The following is a 22,112-nucleotide window of genomic DNA, read 5'->3' as shown; positions in this document are numbered from 1 at the left end:
GGGTTATTTCCGTTTTTAGAAAGTAACAGAGGCTAAAAAAGAAAATAGTGCTTTACAATTTAACTGCATGGAGTCATACTTGTTGTTATCGTTGTACATTTTTCATATACTGCTTTCCTTCTCAGATGAGAAATAAAACTCTACAGGACGTTTAAAACATGAACGTACATAACAAGTAGCAAATAAAAAAGCAGAAAACTATAAAATGTATTCCAAAAGACTGATCCCAATACGCTATAGAAGTTGAAAACGAAACCTAGACTCGTTATGCCTTAAAGTCGGGCACGACAACACATTGAAACTATTCCAGAAAGAAACTTAAAAGAACGCTCGAGCGGTTTGGTTCACGTCAGCCGTAAAACTGTAATACTCTGGCAAATCTCAGCCCAGTGCCGATATTTACTTGATCGTGATTAATTATGTATTGTGCTCGTCTTTAGTTCTGAGAGATTGACTGCGCCATTACGCGATTTTATCGCGAGTTCGGCCGAGCGCGGGATTATGCAGTGTCTGCCTTCTGCAGTTAGCGCCTGTAGCGAAAAACGCGCACACGCATGGACCGCTTGAATAACGTGCGGAAAAAATCTCGTATTAGGAATATCGTCGAAACATTAAAATATATTTTATACCTAGTGCTACGAACTTTCGTATAAATTATGAATGAGTCTGCTAATGCAAAATTAATAATGTTAATATGAATTACAAAGACAGCAAGATGAACTTAAAGTTGAACAATGACGTTCGACCGGCAACGAGGGTGAAAGTAAAAAAAAATTCAGCAACTATTAAGGTGGGTAAAGTCCCTGCAAAAGAAAATAAGTTTAATTTATATACCGGCATAAGTTCAAAGTGTGTGATAATGAGAAATACTGTAAATTTTTCTAGTTATTAAAAAAACTTTCTAACGTATATATATACCCAGTGAACTATATAACTTTGCCAAGTTATACACACGATCATGTGATAATTATGTATTATGTCAAATAATAAGTGAGCGCTGATCAACAATACCTAGTGCAACTGAGTGTTAGTCAAACTTTAGTGAAACTAGGCACATGGCGCTAGTAGGTAATTTACTATCTTTTTGTACCCAATGTGCGGTTCAAACTTTTGTGAGCAGATAGTAGGTCGGTACCCTTGCTAAATTAACCTCTCTTTTTGCAAATGATTAAATAGAGCACTTGGGTTTTATATGAATGCTAGACTTTTTAACCGTGCATACATATAATAACTATATCGTGAACATGTATGCATAGTTAAGCAAAAAGGATAATCCCAAAACCTTATCGTTTAAATTATGACTTTTGTTTTAAATTACTTACTCGCATAACCATTAACCCCGTGCAACTGTTAACCACTACTCGTGTCTAAACAATTATGAAAAAAATAACTCGTAACGAGTTTATTAACACCCTAATTCTAATAAATAATTCCTTTACTTATTAAAACGGCAATATAAATAAACACCTGCACATTTCCATATGAAATTGCAGCAAATGAAAAAACCTGCGTGTCGAACCATCGTACACGAACGAAAAAAAAAAAACCAACCATAGTAAAACCTATATTTAGGGCACCTTCGTCCTCCCTTTATACTTATATAACAGATATAGTTTTCATCGATTATGCAAAGGTTGTGTACCTACTCGAAAAAAATCCAAACAATTTTTTTTTTATTAGGAATTGTTTTCTTGGTTTTTTGTCACATTTCTTGGACTCACGGTTTTAATGCTAGATGGAGGGGGCCCTTCTCTTCTAAAATACGTTTAAGATCAAACCCTTAAAACTAGACAAGTTTTGATCTCACCATCACACTAAATAACATACCTGCGTTTTTTTAATAGCTATAAAATTGTTTGTAGTGTATGTTTACCATTCCTTTAGTTTTTAAGTAGTTCTTTTATGTTGTTGTTTCTTTCTTTGAACTGCTTTGCATTGTAATATGAAATGTAAAGAAGTAAAAAAAAAAATAAGTAGTTAAGTATTTCTAAAATAAGGTCGTAAAAAGGTCTATCAAAAACAACAACAAAAAAATATGAATCTTGACTCGAGTTTTCAATGCAACTAGTCGATAAACCATTAGCACGTGCAAAATAACTAGCAATGTAGGTAGGTAGCTATTAAAATATTCTGTGCATTTAATGATTGTCGGAATTGTAAATTTATGAATGGTCACGCTCGTGTTGAAATGCGTAGCCATGAGTATGCCTCATACTGGCCTCATATAATTCTCTAGCTATGTTTATAACTAAGAGTGCTACTAAACTAAATAATATATATATATGGTTACGTCCGTCATTCGTCTATTAAAATTGGTTCCAGGTAGTATATTTGCTAATAAGTAATCACTTTAAAAAGTAATCGATCGGTATAATATTATGGCATAAGCAAATTAAGAGTTTTATTTGAATCGAAAGCGTAAAAAAATGTATGAGGGTAACGGGTCTCCTTCGGAATTCCTAACAACGTTTGTCCTAGAGTCACTTGCCCTAACTGTTTTGTCCTAATGGGCACTAGCCCTAACGATCAATTGTCATAACAATCGTTTTCCATGTAATGGTTGTCCTAAAACTCATTTGTCCTAAGCATTTTTACCATAACGATCAATATTCCTAATGTTTTTTTCCATAATTTTCGCAATCCCTAACAACGTTTGTCCTCATATTACTTGCCCTAACTTTTTTGTCTTAATGGAAAAAAAAGAAAAAAATCAACTTGCGAAAAAAATCAACTTGTGAAAACGAACCGCTGCCAGAAAATTAGGTTAGGTTAGGTTAAAACTGCGACCCTCGCAAAAACGAACCGCTGCCAGAAAAGTAGGTTAGGTTAGGTTAGAACTGCGACTTTTGTGGGGGGACCGTCGGCTGCCTGCCGACGCCTCTACGCGGGCGTTGCCCGTAGCATGGCCCTCTATGGGGCACCCATATGGGCCGACAAATTACATTAGAAGAACAGGGCCATGCTACGAAGGCCGCAGAGAGTGGTGGCCATCCGAATAGTTAGGAGCTATATAACGGTGACGGGGGCGGCGGCGTGCATCTTGGCGGGCACCCCACCGTGGGAGCTTGAGGCTGGGACGCTTGCTGAGGCATACCAGGAAAGGGTCAGGAGCAGTAACACAGGTGAGTACCCTGCCCCTGAAGAGGTGAGGGCTGCCCGGAAAAGAGCACGGAAGAAGGAAAGAAACCAGTGGAAGAGAGACCTGGAGGACTCCTCCTATGGAACCCGCACCATAGGGGCACTCCTCCCGTCGTTTGACCGCTGGTTGGACCGCAAACACGGTAGGGTCGGCTTTAGACTGACGCAGGTGCTGACCGGACACGGGTGCTTCGGTCCCTGCACAGAATAAAAAGAGAGGCCAGCCCTGTCCGTCACGTGTCAGTGTGGGGATATCGACGACACGGCCCAGCACACGCCTGAGGTGTGTAACCGCTGAGCTGTGGAACGGGCGGACCTGGTAACAGTCCTTGGAGTAGTGGATCTCTCGCTGCACAGTGTTGTGGCGTCAATGTTGCGCAGCGAGAGATCCTGGGATGCGGTGGCCTCCTTCTGTGATATAGTGATGTCCGGGAAGGAGGCAGCGGAGAGGGAGCGCGAGGAAAGTTCGGATGCGCCCCCGAGCCGGCGCAGACTGAGAGGGAGAAGACGCGTGCAATTTGCCAATGCAAATAGCGTTCTCCCTCAGTAGGGCCAGCGGGTTGGGGACCCGCAGAATTTGGCCCTACGGGATAGAGGGAGAGTCAAGCGTTTCTGACTCTCCCCTCCTTGGAGTGGGTGTCCTAGCATAGAATAGCCAGGACCGCTGGGCACGCGTCGTGGTTAGAATGCTAGCGATCACATGGCGCCTCCCGTCAACGGCAGGTGACGGAAACGCCGCAGGGGATTTTAGTGGGTATTCTCCTCCTCTCTCTCTGACTAGCAGAGGGAGCCTTGGGAGGAGCGAGTCCCACATACCACCTATGGGCTAGCTTGACGCAGGGTCAAAAAAAAAAAGTTAGAACTGCGACCCCCGAGTTAGATAAAATAATGATTAGGACATATATTATGATCTTAAGGCTAATAATAATTATGACAAATAACAATTATGGAACATGACAGTAGGATAAATAATCAATATGGCAAGTGACATTATGAAATAAAATAAGAGGGCAAAAAAAATCATTTGTACAATATTAGGGAAACCAAAATTAGAGCATATGAGTTAGGACAAATGATCATTATGACAAAATATTAGAGAATGCAAAAATAGGATAAAAAAATTTAGGGATTCCGATATAGATCCAAGGGTAACGAACTTACGTATCATTTCTTGTATGAAACGTTAAATTAATTAGTTAAATAAATTAAATAATTAATTAAATTAATTAACCAGTTTTCTAAAAATATTTAATCGAAACGGCTACAGGCGGACCAAGCGAAACCTGCATGCCATTTGCAATGGCAAAGTGTGGTTTTCCCATCATTAATGTAAAATTTCTATGAAAATATAACGTATATAATGAAACTCCCTTACTTTGTTCTGTTCAAATGGTTGCAAAGTTAGTTGAGACAGACTACCAAATTACGGTCAATCCCCATGCGCATCTCATCGGTAACTATTAGGCAAAACAAGCCACGCCACGACTGAATATTCCCCGTATTTGCAGTTGTGATTCAATCGCGCCGCTGATTGACTGCCGAGGTCCTACCAGCCCGGGGGACACTTACCGAGTAACTAATGAAATTCATATAGTTGATTGGGCTTAGCTAAAATAATAAGTGGTTTGTGGCTGGTAAGTGGTATTTTATAAGTCCGCGAAATATGTTGGTGAAGATCATAATGATTGTATTATGGCTTCGTAATTGAAAATATCACTCAAGTTTTAAGGTTTCATTGAGATGATGACTGAAGCAGCGCCAGCGTTACTGTTCGCAAATTAGTAAATTGCGATGTCGTTGTTGCATTGCTGTCGCGATTAGAACGTTCAATCTATCACTCATTTTATCAAGGATATCTCACGTTTTCCGCTACTGAGTCATTCTATAAAAATCTCATTCCCCTGGCCATACCTATTCGCAAATTTCCAGGAGATCCCGCTTTATTAGCATCTCATTTTTGGTGACTGCGTAACCCGTGCCAAGTTCCATTTACAACCATAACGGCTGAGCAGAATTTCCTGGGAGTTTGCGAATAGGAGAATATACTCCAGGGGAATGAGATTGCTGTAGAATGACCCTACTACAATGCTGTAGCAGTAACGCTGCAACAACAACGATGCTGAATCGACATCCAAATGTAGGTAACCTTAATGGTTTAATTTTCATGTGAAAACCACCAGTGCAATTTTTCTGTCAAGTAAATTACTGTCGGGTCACGGTTCACTAGCGTTTTCATTGCTCTTGAAAGTAATTACAGCTAGAAAACTATTAATGAATATAAATATTTACCTATACCTATTTATATTAAGCGTACGAGTACAGCTTATCCTTGTTAGCGTGCGCACTGTCAACTGTTGAAATGAGTGGAAATTCTATGAGCATTTTCGAGATTAAATTCTATTTTTCTCCGATTTCTAGGCTGTATTATTGTCGATAATCGAAATCGGTTTCATTAATAAATTCTTACTAAATAAAGTGTCGGGAGAGTTATAAATATGTATGTTACTTAAATATTCATGCCAAGATTCAACCAAGTTGCATATTATTATGGTTTTAAAGTGAAAGCGTAACTTTAATTATGTGGCGGCTGCCAAGATCTTATTACTTAAGGGTTTTACAAAAACATACTGGCGAAACAGTAATCGGTTATTTAATTATTCATTTTTTGCAGGAAGAGCGGCAGCGTACTGGGCGGTACATCGCGATCCTAGTGGGCATATGCTTACTACTCCTGGCGATATACCACGCGTGGGTGCGGAAGATCCCAGTAGTGGCCAGTTTAGTCGTTCCCGCACTCATTATGTTCATTTACGTGGGATGGGTTCTGTATTCTGCCAACAGGGAGAAGCATAGGGTAAGTTGCTTTTTTCTGTAGTTTTTTAGGGTTCCGTACCCAAAGGGTAAAAACGGGACCCTATTACTAAGACTCCGCTGTCCGTCTGTCACCAGGCTGTATCTCATGAACCGTGATAGCTAGACAGTTGAAATTTTCACAGATGATGTATTTCTGTTGCCGCTATAACAACAAATACTAAAAACAGAATAATATAAATATTTAAATGGGGCTCCCATACAACAAACGTGATTTTTTTGCTGTTTTTTTCCGTAATGGTACTTAACCCTTCGTGCGCGAGTTCGACTCGCACTTGGCCGGTTTTTAAGTCTTAAGCAGCTCCGATTAAATAAAACATTATTGTCGAGGTAAGGAATGTTCGCATTTGCAGCTCAATCCTGCAAATGTTAAATTTAAGAGGACTTTTTAATTAATAGGCAACGCCCATCCCAGATAGGCGTTGTTTTCTGCCAACAGGGAACAGCATAGGGTAAGTTGCTTTTTCAGTAGCTCAGTGATATCGTAGGCATGATTAGTGAGGTGAACTTCTAATCTGTGAAGCCATTATCTTTTGCGAGCGGTCGGATGCTAAAAGCATTCCACTGATGCACCGCGCTGCATCCTAAAGGATGGTGTTTTTTTTCCCTATTTATTTTTTCACTGTACCTGAAAAAAGTCTCTACAGTAACTATTAGCATTACAGTGAAGCTTAACTTCATGTTGTAAAGTATATCGACCATTTTGTCTATTGCTTATTTATGATAACAATAATATAATAATATGGTATTATAATACTAACCTAACTTTAACTTTGAATCTTATTAAAATTGTAGAAATGTTAGTGTTAATTAGCATAAACCTGAATAATCCCAAAACACAGTTCGATCAATTTTTTTGTGGCAAAATACTTTTAGCCTTAGGCCGACATACCTACATATTATTATTTGCGGAGGAACATTACAAATCTGAACTGATTTAATATTGCGTGCTCTTACTTATATATTGACACAAACGACCTGCGCTGAGACTACCTAATGTCAAATAAATTTCAAATAGATTATGTCCCATATTTTAAAGTTTGAAGTCCGCCCTTTGTCCCCTGGATCACAAGATATTTTTGCAGTTTGACTTTCAACTTTTTGAATTTTAAGCAGCTTCAATTTAATAGTTCTTTCTTGTAGTTTTGATCTTTACCGTATTTACGAATTTATTTGTAAAAATCTAGCATAATCAAAATGATCATTCTAGTGCTATATTTAAAACATTGTGCCAAAGACAAAAAATAAATCATATTGTTTTTCGAGGTAAACAGTTTCTGATACAACCGACGGACGTACTCGTAATCACATCATGTAAGCCGGTTTCGCGCCCTGTCCTCGTTTTCCTTTGTGGGTTTCCAGGAAAAAAGATAAGGTAATTTGAATATAATCATGTAGGTTTTCGTTTAGCTGAGCATTATATTTTAGTGTATTCCAAGAAATTGTTTTGTTTTGGAGATGTCTTACAAATACGTAATTAGTAATAAAGTAGTAGAACGGAATGTTCTGTGTGATAGCGAAATTTTGTTAACATCAGTATATTTTTTATTGAAAGAAAAATAAGAGCATTTATTATGTCGACCATGATCCGACTAATTTCGGAACGTGTGTTCCGAAGTGTTGCATTGCAAGTTCTAATATTGCTTGTCGAGGTGAAATTACTTAGGTACCCATTTTTTATAGACAAAAAAGGTACGCTAGTACACATCTCTGCTTTTCACCAAGTAAATCATGTATTTAAGCGGTAAAGGAAAGTAGTATTTTTGGCACATTGCGTGACATTTTGAGGCCCCTTCCCCTAATTACGGCGTTGTATGAGGAAAATAAATAAATTTTAATAGATATCAGGTTTCTACATATAACGATAATAATAACTATATATTTACATACACTTTTTCCTTATTGTAATTTTGATGACTGCTTTTGTTATTCAAGATGACGTTTCATTCATGCCGTCACGAAGCTCGACTATTATCGCTTGAGCCGTTCTGGGGGCCTAGCCAAGCTGACAATCGTACATCGACAAATGCCAAACGAAAAGTAAATAACCAGCCAAGTGCGAGTCGGACTCGCGCACGAAGGGTTCCGTACCATTACGCAAAAAACGACAAAACATCACGTTTGTTGTATGGGATGGGGCCCCACTTAAATATTAATTTTATTCTGTTTTTAGTTTTTGTTGTTAAAGCGGCAACAGAAATACATCATCTGTGAAAATTTCAACTATCTAGGGGTCCCGTTTTTAACCTTTGGGTACGAAACCCTAAAAACATCGATCAGGATGAGTGAATTGCAAAAAAAATGTGTGTAACATTAAATAATTTCACGGTTTATACTCACTTGTTTTAGTTTAAATCCGAAAATTGTGCGTAATTAAGAAGCTGTGATTAGTCTTGATTTAATTGATTCATTTGTGTTACGAAAATTATCCACCATGTAAATTGTATTGTATTACATTTATTGTACTCAATTCATACACATATAAGCAGGCATCGTAAACTGCGAGCGAAATCCATTGAAGTACTAGGGTTGTTACTGCAGGTTGTCATACGTCATTTAAATGGATTTCGCTCGCAGTTTACGATGCCTGCATATACGAGTAAGTCTATAGCATACGCTAACACACTTTCATGCACGTAACTTAAATAGAAATGGCTTAATTGTCGTAACACAAATGGAATTAATTAACTTTAGACTAATTACATTCCTTAACTATGTACAGTCGCCATCAGATATATCGGAGCGGCCAAGGTGCTCAAAAATATCTGAACACGCACCCTAGCGCCTTTACAATAGAGGCGTGTTCAGATATTTGTGAGCGCCTCTGCCGCTCCGATATATCTGATGGCGACTGTATTTTTTTGCAATTCACTCAGATGCTACAAAAAGTCACGTGACGATCAGAACGTTATTATTTAGTAGGTAGGCATAGCGTACCTTAGGCTTTTCTGGGCAACAATGCATAAAAAGAATAATAACTTCTGTTGCAGTCCGTACCCAGATCACCCTTTAGTCGAAGGTTTTGTCATGTGATCCGCCTACTGATACGCACAGAATGGATTGTACATCATATGGGTATTCAGTTTCAGTTAAATACAATCAAATAATACTCGTACATAATATATGTGAATTGTATTGCGCGCCAAAAAACCTACATCATAATGTTTACAAATACAAATGAATTTATTAATTTTTTACAGCTGTTCTTAGATATAAGGGTTAGGTAGGTAATTAGTTCAGCTAATAAGTATTAACCACTAAATCTTATTACTTTTTATTTGATTGTTAAAGATTACCTACTGATCCATACTAATATTATAAATGCGAAAGTCTGTCTGTCTGTCTGTGTGTTCCCTCTTCACGCTTAAACCGCTGAATCGATTTAGATGAAATTTGTCATAGAGATAGGTTGAGTCCCTGAGAAGGACATAGGATAGTTTTTATCCCGAAAATCATCGCTTAAGAAAGTAAAAAGCGGGGTGGAATGGAGATAATTAATGAAGTGTCTGCTAATTTGTGTGCATAATATGCTCAAATTGAATAATTGCTATAAGACTTTCTCCAGGCGCTATTCTTACTTTAGCTGGGGTTACTATGTCCACGCAGACGAAGTCGCGGGCAAAAGCTAGTGATTTATAAGTAAGTACTCGTATATGGCAGACACGATGCAAAAAAAAGAATAATAATATACCTACTAGTATTGCAATGTAAATCGGGCGTGGAAAATCTTTATAGTTAATTCATCATCATTCGTCTATCATTTGAATTATATTTATTATTTTCCTATTATTTAAATTTATTTCTGACGATCACAATGTAGATTCTTATAAATGACATTAATGTAATTTGTACTGTAATCATATGTTGTGAAATAAATATAACTAATCTGATGTAATCTAATCATATTTGCAATTGATACTTGCAATGATCATCTTCATCCGCGTCTTTTTCCCATTTACTTGTGTAAAAAATGAAGGTGATACGGAGGTCTAAATTACGAATAACGATAAAATGAGATGTTTTTCAATATTCTCTACCTGCCTTAACATAAATAATAGTACCTACTGTCACCAACCCCAACTATTACTATTGCAACTACTCTTATTCTAAACACCTCTTAAAAATCTACCCCTAAAATTTGGCCATGTGATCGTCTAGATAGTAGTTAGAACCCCTCGAAGTGTACCGCGGAACCCTAGATTCTTTAATGAGTATCGACTAAATTTTGGACTCTGGTATTATTCTATTATTACCTATATTTTAAGAAATAAATATTTATGGTACTGAAGATATATTATTATGAAACTAAAGAATAATTCAAAGAATATTTTAATAGTTACAGTAGTAGAAATAGTAGTTTGTGTAGCTTGGGAGGAAATTGACATATTTACGGTGAGGCCGCACATCGAATCCTGAATGAAGCAAATGATTCCATAATTGAAAACTGAGCGTAGCGAAGCATTCTAAAATAGTATTCCGAGCATAGTGATGAAATTAATATTACAATTTTGTTAAATCTATTTGTGTAATGTAAATGCTGTTAAAGGCTTACTACATATGACATTATTTAGGTAATTGCAGCATATATGGTTAATATGAGGTTAAAAATGTTATTGGAAAAATGAGTTTAAAAATGTTTTTGGTGAAGTCCCGCTACGCCTATTAAGCCTTCGGGATAACATACGAAGCAGCACTCCCGGAATAAGCCCATTTACACCCTAGCTTTTTAGGAAAAGTTATAATTATACTATCACCTTCTAAACGATGTGTGAGTTCACACGTACTGCTTCGCATGCTCGATGCGGGTCAGAAGGCCTTATCCCGTTTTTAAAACATCATTCGGGTCACCTATCCTAACATTGTAGCCAGACGGGCTATGACCAACGCTTCGCAACCTAAGCATTCCTAGATGATCTGATGAAAGAAGCGCCAAGTATCATCAGTCAATCAAAATTACTTCTTTTTTATGTTCAAAAGCTAGGGATACTAATCCCTTTTCCCAATTCCCAGAACTAAAAGTATAGACTAAATTTCTAGTCTTTTAGATGTATAAACGAAGCACTAATGTTATTTGCTATATTTTATGAGACTGAAATATCAAGTTGAGCATTATTCCACTCAAATTCCCATTGGACTGCTCTTGCCTGCCAAGGGGTCCCTAAAACAAACCATTCTTCTATCCCAGAACGATCTGTATGCCTAAACCCATCTTGATATTTTAAGAATTTATTTTGTAAATACCTTAGAAACCTGATTGCAAAACTTAGTACCTCGTCTTTACTCCAAAAACCAGAAATTTAATAGATAAAAATAAAGATTTCATAGGAATTTTATTTATTTTCCCCAGATAAATTAAAAGTTTGAAAGATTTAGGCAATAGAATCCTTTACCTTTTAAATACACATATTTTAGGTTAATGAAGCCATATTTTTAAGTCTTTAAAAGAAGAAGTTATATCAACCATATCAGATTCTTAGACCAAGCATAAAAGAGACCCTACAGACAAATAGTGTATGACTCTACCCTATTTATAATCCTACCCTCTGGCCCTACTCTATGTACACCCAAAGCACAGATCGCACTTACCATTGACCTAGTGCCTTGGAATATACACAAGTGTATCCCTACTAGAAGCTGGAAAGTTCGGTAGACCAAACCGAGATTAGCAAAACTAATGGTCCGTGTATTTGACTCCCCCTCCTATGCTCGCAAGCCAAAGAATTAGGAGGTAAGTCGCCCTATTCCGTGTCTATCAGTGGATCGGAACCCTTTGCACACACCAGCACCAACCACATGAGAAGTCCTGCCGCAACTAAGACTAAGTATATAATAATAATAATCACGACAGAATCCTTCCCCGCAATCAGCACTAGCATGCGCCAGAGCACCGAAATATATAAATATATTTAATAGGGGACCAGATCCCAATTACTGCCGACTTTAGTGAGCTCAGATTACTCCGAATGGCACGCACGTGATGCCCTCACTTCCATCTAACAGCTGGGCTTTGAGACCTGGGAGATAGTTCATCTCTTATGTTGGTAAAGAAGAGATGCCAGGCCCTCTCAAGCCTGGAACTAAAAGACTCCTAACCACCCATCACCTTTAACACCGCCAGGCGTGATGAATGTTTAGTTGGACAAACTGTCAGTCCAAGCAATGATCTGGCTTCAAAAATAGCAAAAGACCCCATAGAAAAAACACTAAAATAACTAAGAGTAATTTTACTAGTATAAATTTCTCACAAAACAAACAAACTAAATAAAGAAGTGAAATTCCCTTAGGCACCATTATCCAAGCTTAACATTACGAAAATTACTTCTCGCAAAATTAAACCTAGACACAATTTCAAGTACCTGCTATGCAACGATATTGTCCCTGCATAACGTGGCGGCACTTAGAACAATACAGTGTAGAAAATTTCACTTCACGGCACTCAACACTACACACAACACATCAGTAAAGAATCTCCACTATGGTCCTAGTTTAGCGTTACGACGATATTGTCCCCGTAAAACCAAACACAGACCAATTCCAAGTCCTTGCTATGCAACGATATTGTCCCTGCATAACGTGGCGGCACTCGGAATAATTCAGTATCGAAAACTTTACAATAAAATAAAACCCATACATAGCAGCAAAGAATCTCCACAATAGTCTAGGTTCAGCGTTACGACGATATTGTCCCCGTAAAACCAAACGCAGACACAAATTCTAAGTTTTAATTTACCAAGATAATTCCAAGTAAAAACAAACACAGAAAAAGTAGCAGAGAAACTTCGCTTACCAGTACGAAAATTACGCCCAAAAGCCAGAGTCACGACTAGTCCGATGGTTGAAGAAAGAATGAATCCCCCCGTGCCCGCTCCGGCCTTTTATACCTTTTAGTAGCGACAGGCGACTTGCGACAGGCGACAGGCGACAAGCGACAGGCGACCGGCGACCGACGACAAGCGACCGACGACTGGCGACATAACAATAGGATATTGACGACAAGCGACCAGCGACAGGCGACCGGCGACAAGCGACCAGGGACAAGCGACCGGCGACAAGCGACCGGCGACATAACAATAGAATACTGACGACAAGCGACCAGCGACCGGCGACAAGCGACAAGCGACCGGCGACTGGCGACAAGCGACCGGCGACATAACAATAGGATACTGATGACAAGCGACAGGCGACCGGCGACAGGTGACAGGCGACCGGCGACCGGCGACCAGCGACCAGCGACAGGCGACAAGCTACAAGCGACAAGCGACAGGCGACAAGAGACAGGCGACCAGCGACAGGCGACAGGCGACAGGCGACAAGAGACAAGCGACAGGCGACAAGAGACAGGCGACCAGCGACAGGCGACCGACGACAAGCGACAGGCGACAGGCGACAGGCGACCAGCGACAGGCGACCAGCGACCGGCGACAGGCGACAGGCTACAAGCGACAGGCGACAAGAGACAAGCGACAGGCGACAAGAGACAGGCGACCAGCGACAGGCGACCGACGACAAGCGACAGGCGACAGGCGACCAGCGACAGGCGACCAGCGACAGGCGACCAGCGACAGGCGACAGGCGACAGGCGACCAGCGACAGGCGACAGGCGACAGGCGACAAGCGACAGGCGACCGGCGACAAGCGACAGGCGACTTATTAAGACAAACATTATCCAAAAAGTACCAGGATACCAGAATTGAGAAGGAGGTCGTTCGCCCCATGGCACATAACGGCGCTCGACTCAAGAAGAAGGTCATATGTCCAATTGTGATTACTAATCCTTACGGCCTATATCTTAACGTTTACAATCACTAAATGTCGATTTCCCCGATATCTATCCCTTTCACGCACGCGATGTTTTAGAAGGACAGAGACATTTACAACGACATCCACATTTCACGCACACATAGATAGCAGTTCCGTTTGAGGAGCCCAAACAAATTATAAAAGAAGGTGCGTTCTGAAATCCATTACGTATGAATCTGATATATTATTTTACTTTATGATATTTTTAGTTTATTTCCGAATTCTTCACTCACTTCAACGTGTTTTACGTTTATTAATAACAAATATGTTTAAAACAACTTCCGGAAATTAAGATTTAACTATCTTTTACACGTAAATTTTACGATCAGAATGTAGTATCAAAAACGTTATTGCATGTCATATTGTACCAGGAGCACCTAAACGTCAGTTCGACATCCTGTCAAGCTGTCAGTCTCCGTGTCATTGTCAGCGCGCTGCAATTTGTTATTGAACCTTTTTGTTTATTTCTAAGTTAAAATACGGATCAATTTAACGAGAACACTAGTGTTAAATAATAAAACATGGAATTAAGTGCTTCAAGTTTCATCTGTCAGAATACTTAGTGGAATTATGAACGAAATGTGCGACTGAAGAGGATTTCAGTTTTACAAAGGTATATTTTACCATCTTCTATGTTTTTTGTAATGAAAAATGAGCTTAATACTGAGCTATTTGGATACGACCAGTCACACTACGAGTAGGTATACAATGTAAATAACAAAATGTTCTTAGCAATTCTGCCTCTCGTCAATTTCTTTCAGCGTAAGGCAGGTCGAAGTTTGCGTAGATTTTAGTACCTTTTATTTATTTTTTATTTATTTCACCCGTCCCGGTTCTGTCTTATATAAGATAAACCTTACACGATATAAATAAAACAACAAATAATCTCAAAGTACTTCAATCACTTATAATCGAAATAAACGTTTTATTTATTTACAAGGACTAAAAAAAATGTTACAAGACGCTTAAATCAAACAAAAGTTAGGAACATAAATAATCGAATTTAACTTTTATTTACTTACTACCAAGAAGTGAAGCCGTTAAAATTCTTCAGTCGAATAATGCTATCATAAAAGCTTTGGAACATTGTTATGAGTTTCCACATTTTACAAGCTTTTATTTAGCTTGCAATGTTTGTATGTAAGTATGTATGTTCATTCGGGTTCATATCTTGCAAATTTGACTCACTTCCCATTATTCGATTGAGCTGAAACTTCACACACATATGGATTATTTTTATGATATAGGAGGCAAATGAGCAGCCGGACAAACAAACTTGGGTGATGATGGACACAGGTGACCATATAGGAACTCTATGATAAAACAACGCAACCTCAGTCAGCGATAAAAGCTTATAAAAAAAATGAAATTGTTGACAAAAAGTTATTTCTCTTTTCATTGTAATAATTTCGTGTTTTATTTTAGTATTCTGGATATGTAATAGAATAATATCCACATTCTTTCGATAATACGAGTATGTATTAATAATTGTAAGCGTCTTACTGGTATAACTTAGTACGCAAATTGTATTTGCCTAACCGTAAGTTCATCGGATTCCCGTTGTTTGCGATTATGACATACGCTATCCAGCCTGTATCCAGCATCCGTAATCAAACTATGTAAATTCTATCGTAATATTGTATACGCGCGGCATTGTTTAGCCCAATCAAATTGTTAATTAAACCGACGCAACATCAAAGTAGGTGTAGCTAGCTGGAATGATATTCCCATTACTTGCCGAGCGCTGGCGAGTGGTCGCCTCTTGTGAACCGCTGTGGTTTTTGAATACGTATATTTATTACTAGCTTTTGCCTGCGACTTCGTCTGCGTGGACTTAGTAACAGCAGCTGAATGAAGTGCCTGCTAATTTGTGTGCATAATATGCTCAAATTGAATCAAATTAGCAGCAACAATATCTGTGTCTCACGGAAATTTTGTTATTAAAATAAAATATCATCATGTTTTCATATCATGTTTTTCTTTGTTTTTCTTTGATCTTCTTTTTATCTCTGTTGTTTTAGTGTGTATGTTAACATTATATGTACTTAATAATGAACCTCCAGGTCTGTTTCTTAAGTATGTTAAGTACATTTGTATTTCAAATCCAGTTGTATATGTGACTGTTTGTGTTCTAAATAAACAAAAAAAAAAAAGTTTTCTTTTTTTTTTTCATTTTTTTTTTGTTCTTTTGTTGTTTAGTTTTTTTTCTCATTGTTTGTTTGTTGTAACTTTAATGTTAATCTTATGTTAGTTATTAGTTAGGTCCCTACCGAAGATCAGCGCTGCGGCCAGCCGTGGCATTACGCTGCGGCTATCCGTGGCATTAAGCTGAGTGGGGGTCCTTTTTTCGTCCGCTCCTTTTCTTTACACTCTCTTATGTAACGTACCATGTGACGTTAATAAATGTATTCTATTCTATTCTATTCCATTCCATTCCATTCCATTCCATTCCATTCCATTCCATTCCATTCCATTCCATTCCATTCCATTCCATTCCATTCCATTCCATTCCATTCCATTCCATTCCATTCCATTCCATTCCATTCCATTCCATTCCATTCCATTCCATTCCATTCCATTCCATTCCATTCCATTCCATTCCATTCCATTCCATTCCATTCCATTCCATTCCATTCCATTCCATTCCATTCCATTCCATTCCATTCCATTCCATTCCATTCCATTCCATTCCATTCCATTCCATTCCATTCCATTCCATTCCATTCCATTCCATTCCATTCCATTCCATTCCATTCCATTCCATTCCATTCCATTCCATTCCATTCCATTCCATTCCATTCCATTCCATTCCATTCCATTCCATTCCATTCCATTCCATTCCATTCCATTCCATTCCATTCCATTCCATTCCATTCCATTCCATTCCATTCCATTCCATTCCATTCCATTCCATTCCATTCCATTCCATTCCATTCCATTCCATTCCATTCCATTCCATTCTATTCAGCATATTATGCACACAAATTAGCAGGCACTTCATTAATTATCTCAATTCCACCCCGCTTTTTACTTTCATAAGGGATGATTTTCGGGATAAAAATTATCCTATGTCCTTCTCAGGGACTCAACCTATCTCTATGCCAAATTTCATCTAAATCGATTCAGCGGTTTAAGCGTGAAGAGGGAACACACAGACAGAAAGACAGACAGACTTTCGCATTTATAATATTAGTATGGATTGTATGGATTAGCTACGGATTGGTTGCACTGACCTTGACAGGCTGTGCCTACGTCTGCCACTGCACCTAATTATGACATAGGTACCATCATGAAAGTTTGAGCTCACGAATGTTCATAGATATCCTAGCCACGTTGAGTTAATCCCCCCTAAGAAAGCAGTCTATCGAAAAGTGGGAACTTATGCTGTTAGACTACTCTATACATAACTATGTACTTGAAATGAAATATTAGCGCACGTTCTCGTTTGTTTTCTGATCATCTGATGTCACATAGAATTTTATAATGAATTTGCCTGACAATGAGACGAACTAATAGAACAGGTATCGATCTTCGCTCTCCTGTAGGTATGTGTACCAACATGCCATAAGATTGAAATTAAATTATTATCATATTTTATAAATCTGAACATGCCCCATGCGCTCGATAAGTTATGGTAATGATGTAGCGGTGGTAATAGTACGTTGGCGGTTAGGCGATCCACAAACATTCCGGCTGATTCACACACCGTCTGCCGAAACGTAAACATGCCGCGTTAGCGCGCGATCGACTGATCGTTTGACAGTTTGTTTATCAAGCTGGATTATAATGTGCGAGCGCTGTGGAGAACAGTAAAGTTCTCATACGCGGAAATTGCCATCAGACTAGCTTTATTAGCGATGATGGATTTGGACAGTTGGAGTTATTACGGATTGGATATTCAATTGTAAGCGAAATTGTAGGCTACTTATTTCACTGGCTCAGTGATCCAAAAAGGATTTTGGCCTCGTGATACAAGAGAACGGTACTCTGCCCTATTCTACTTCACCCCAGTTAGGTACTCCGAAGGTTCTGGGTATTATCAGATATGAAGATGGAAGTTGTAGGATAAGTTAGAAAGTTGTAGAATAGGATCCGCCGATTACAACGACATTACAATCCGACTAAAACATAAATAAAAAAACATACAAAGAGTCCTCTAAAAAAAAAGAAATAAAATGTGTTACGGAAACGTAACCCTCTGTGCTTGAATCTATCTTACACTGTGTTGTTATTGGGCAAATTGTTTAGACGGTCGTGACGATAGAGGAATATTATTGCTAGTACTTAGGCAAGCAGACATCATGCCAATTTTTCCAAAGGAAAACATATAAAAAAAACTTTCGGTTATAAAAGATCATCTCTTAAACTGTTTACGTGTTTACCCATGTTGTTTGTTTGAACTTAGATTAATTGAAAACCAAGATTCTGAAAAACAAATTAATACAATTCACAAATGCTAAAAAAATAGGTAAATAACCAGAAACATAGATGGTTAATTATTGGACAGCGCGTCACGCATTTTTACAATATTGATATTACAGATAAGCTTGTTGTTGAGCATATATCGAAAATGGGGTCGCCGAGAGATTTGTTGACACAAGTTTTTCCTTTCACAAGTTCTTAAGGACTCTCGAGTTGCAAAGAATACTGTCAAATACCTTTCCCATGGGATTATCCCAACAGTATTAAGATTGTTCCCAACATCCGTGGGAGGAGTCAAACTTTGAACAAATCACATTACACAGAATATACAAAAGAGAGTTAAATATTTTTGTTGTAACCTAAGTATGTCATTAAAAATTTAGCTCGGTCAAACATTATAATTAAACTACCTTACCTATTACATTACCTATTAAAATATTATAATAATAACTAGAACTTATAACTAGAACGAGAATTACTACCTCGAGCCTTGAGCATCTCAAGATTTTAAAACTTATTAAACCAGCAGAGGATCTAGAAAATTACTGACTAATTGCAATTCTGAGTTCCTCATATAACAATTCAAACTCTACTTTGCAAGCGAGACCAAATAGTGTTGTATTGTTATACCGGTTATACGGTAGGTATTAGGTACGTAGTTTAGCGAAGAAGACTTATTAGCAAATATTTGAAACTTTTTTTCGTAAGTTATTAACATCTTCTAGTATTACCAGTCCTTGATCGGAAGGCTTTTTATGGTATTGACAAAGAGTCGCAAAATTTGGTAGGGATATTCTTGAAAAAACTAAGATCCTAACTAAATTTCGTGGATTTTTGTTAGGACAATAAAAAGTTATCGTCAAAAACCAGAAAATACCCATGTCCAACCACAAAGTATGGCGTCGTTTTCACAGTGCTGCGTCGGAAACAATAACCCTGTGCCCAATGTCAGAGTTATTGTGACGCACATATTCCTGAATCATGTTGACACATCGACACAAAACTGTTCCAGTAACCAGGTCACCTGAGGCGTCGCTAATTGCATGTTTGCCTCGTTATTTTAACTTTTATTGGCATACCGTTTATTTGGTTACGAAGGTTAAAGCTTTTAAACGCTCATTGGTTCCTTTCCTTTATTGCGTTGCTGCTAATTAAGTTTCGCAATGATAAAGCAGCCGGGAAATCTGTTTGTAAATATTTAAGAGAACGGTAATGACCTACTAGTAGCACCGTTTTCCGAGCCTTCATAAAATTTTCGGGCGTACCTAGTGGAGATAAGTATCCACCTAAAATTATTCAATTAGCTCAACGCTTTTAGGTGTAAAATAAAGTCTGAATTTTACGTCTATGGTTATACGATTGGATATAAATATTATCTAAAAGTCTTTCTAATATCTAGATCAATCAACTTACTTATTTTAAACTTTTTGTTATTGCGTTAGGTTGCGAATAGTCTACGATTTTTCAGTTGGTCGCATTTTATAAACTTTATTTATTTATTTAATCTTTATTGCACAAAAGAAAATACAATCGTACAAAAGGCGGACTTTAATGCTATGAGGCATAAACCTTCTTATACAGAATGGAAAAAATTATGGGTCCTTGAGGGAAAGTGCTTTAAAGCCTTAAGTTAGCTCATTAACTTAAAGGAAACATGATTTTATTCTTAAAAAGAAAAGTGCATTCATAGATTTTTAATTTTTTGTTCAATTTAGCTTGTCTAAAAATATTCCTGTCCGAAATTTTTGATTTATGGATGTTTTGTACGACAGACGAGTGTAAGATTGTTAATGATAAGAGTGTTTCTTGGAGAAATGTTAATGATTAACATTAACTGTATCGACTAGTAGAATAAAATAGCTAGTTATTATTCACAGCGAGTTTAATTTTGTTGTAATTTTTAGTCGGTTCGATTCCCAGTTTTGTTTCTTTTTAAAAATAAAAGAATATTTTTTTTTAAAGTAAAATGAGCTAAGTTCGGGAGGTTTAAAGGCACTTTCCCTCCAGGGCCCATAATTTTTTTCCACACTGTACACGCTATTACCCTGTGTAAGTCTTTAGTACATTATCATAATACTTTTAAACATGGAGGGCGCTAATAATGATCCAACTAAAGATTCAGAAGCCTAATTGTGGTAAAAAAGTTATATACGGAAAAAATCTGTTCACAAAGTAATTCTTATTTTTCTAAATTATCAGCCAGATTATATTAAACCAGAAACATCACTTTTGACCTGTACAGATCATATGCATATGCAAAAGTTTATTGCCTGTTATTTTATTACAATCAAAATAAGCCTTTAGTTTTCTACCTACCGTTTCGATTTATTGTGACATGATCTCGTTGCAAAAAATAACGAAATAGAATTATTTTGTTCAAACAAATTATTGAGTTAATATTGCTAAATCTTACTACTTATTAGTAAATACGTACTATTGTCGATATGTGCCAATGTTTATTTAACATTATCAAATCTGTAATATAGGTCACTTACTCATAATAAGGATTATGTGGTTAGTGTCTTAAGCCCAATCATAAATAGATGTTGGACACGTGTATTGAATACACGTTTATAATATTCAGTAGCAAAGCTTTTAACTTTAATTTATTCCAATAGATCCAGAGATAGAATCCTTCATAACATCCTGCCGGTCTCTCGCCAGTTCGCAATATTATAGCCCGATGGATATTAGGTGAGGCCGTATTCATGTAGTTTACTGTATAGAGTCAATATAAACAATAAACAACCCGAGCATCCGGCGCAATCTTGACGTGCTAGGTAATTAAACGCACTGCCTGCCTTTATGCTTTTGTACATTTTGGTTGTCTACTTTCTACTCTGTCTAGCCCTTAAAACTTACGCAATTGTGCTTAAGGCGGTTCCCTGAGCCAGAAGGCGACAAATCTCCTTATATGATCATGTTTTTCTAAGAGGCGTTGATATTCGTAGACGTGGAAAAAATATATGTAGTTCTTGACTATATTATCTTTAACAACATAGCTTCCGATACACGAATTATGACACTTCGCTCGATACAATTAATTCACAACGTCACCTCTAACTCAGACTTTTAATCCTACTTTACTCGGTTATTTATTATGTGATACTATAAAAAAAAGAAGAAAAAACAATCTTAACATAAATAGTAATTTCATAGCTTTAGAATTTCGATACTGTAAGGTAACGTTTTTAATATAAATAAAAACCGACAAAATTCGGTCAAAATTGACACTTGGCGCGTATGTTCTTTCCCGTTCTTTCTTGTGAAATGTGACAAAGACAGCGGCAAACCGATGGAACAGCCTTAATCATAGAAAATCTTTAGGATCTTAAAACGCAGGTTTAGAGCATTTTTAACAAGTGAGTCTAATCTTAAAAGCACTATCGCTGACGACGCTGACTCTTTTTAAGTGAACTGTGTAAGAAATTAAGAATCAATACACTGTTAAGAGTCTCACGAACTCGCCGCCAAAAGTCGCTACCATACAATCGAAGTTACGCTTTCATTTTAAAACGACATGCTTAAATTACATGAAACTTGGAGTAGACCTTTACGCATAGTACCTATGAATCTTCTCAAGTGATTTTTACGCCTAAGACCCTAATCTGTTAAACAAAAGCCATTGTTTCTTTTGTGCGAGCGGTCGGCCATTGTGTCTTAACGCGTGCTACGCGCTCAGACACAATGGCATGCGCTCAGACACAATGGCCGTTCGCTCGCACAAAAAAACCAATGGCTTTTGTTTAACAAATTAGGGTCTTAGGCGTAAAAATCATTTCAAAAAATTCATACTATAACATATATCTATATACGGTAGGTACTATATGGTGCCTTTCTTACGACATAATTTGCTAGTTGGGTATAGTTTGTTGCTAATA

At 37.6% G+C, this 22,112-nt stretch overlaps 1 protein-coding gene across 1 annotated transcript in view; it reads left to right on the top strand.

The window, feature by feature from the left end:
• The first annotated feature begins 655 nt into the window (after window positions 1-655).
• Window positions 656-22,112, top strand: part of LOC134742044 (uncharacterized) — a 38,821-nt gene continuing 17,364 nt past the window's right edge. The window contains exons 1-2 of the mRNA XM_063674971.1: window positions 656-790; window positions 5,810-5,992. Coding sequence (XP_063531041.1) covers window positions 695-790; window positions 5,810-5,992 — 279 coding nt within the window. The 5' untranslated portion in view covers window positions 656-694. The remainder of the gene's footprint in view (window positions 791-5,809; window positions 5,993-22,112) is intronic.

This window comes from Cydia strobilella, chromosome 6 (assembly GCF_947568885.1).
Source record: "Cydia strobilella chromosome 6, ilCydStro3.1, whole genome shotgun sequence".
Taxonomy (NCBI): domain Eukaryota; kingdom Metazoa; phylum Arthropoda; class Insecta; order Lepidoptera; family Tortricidae; genus Cydia; species Cydia strobilella.
Note: the sequence above shows the minus strand (reverse complement) of the source record. Positions and strands in the feature narration are given on the sequence as shown.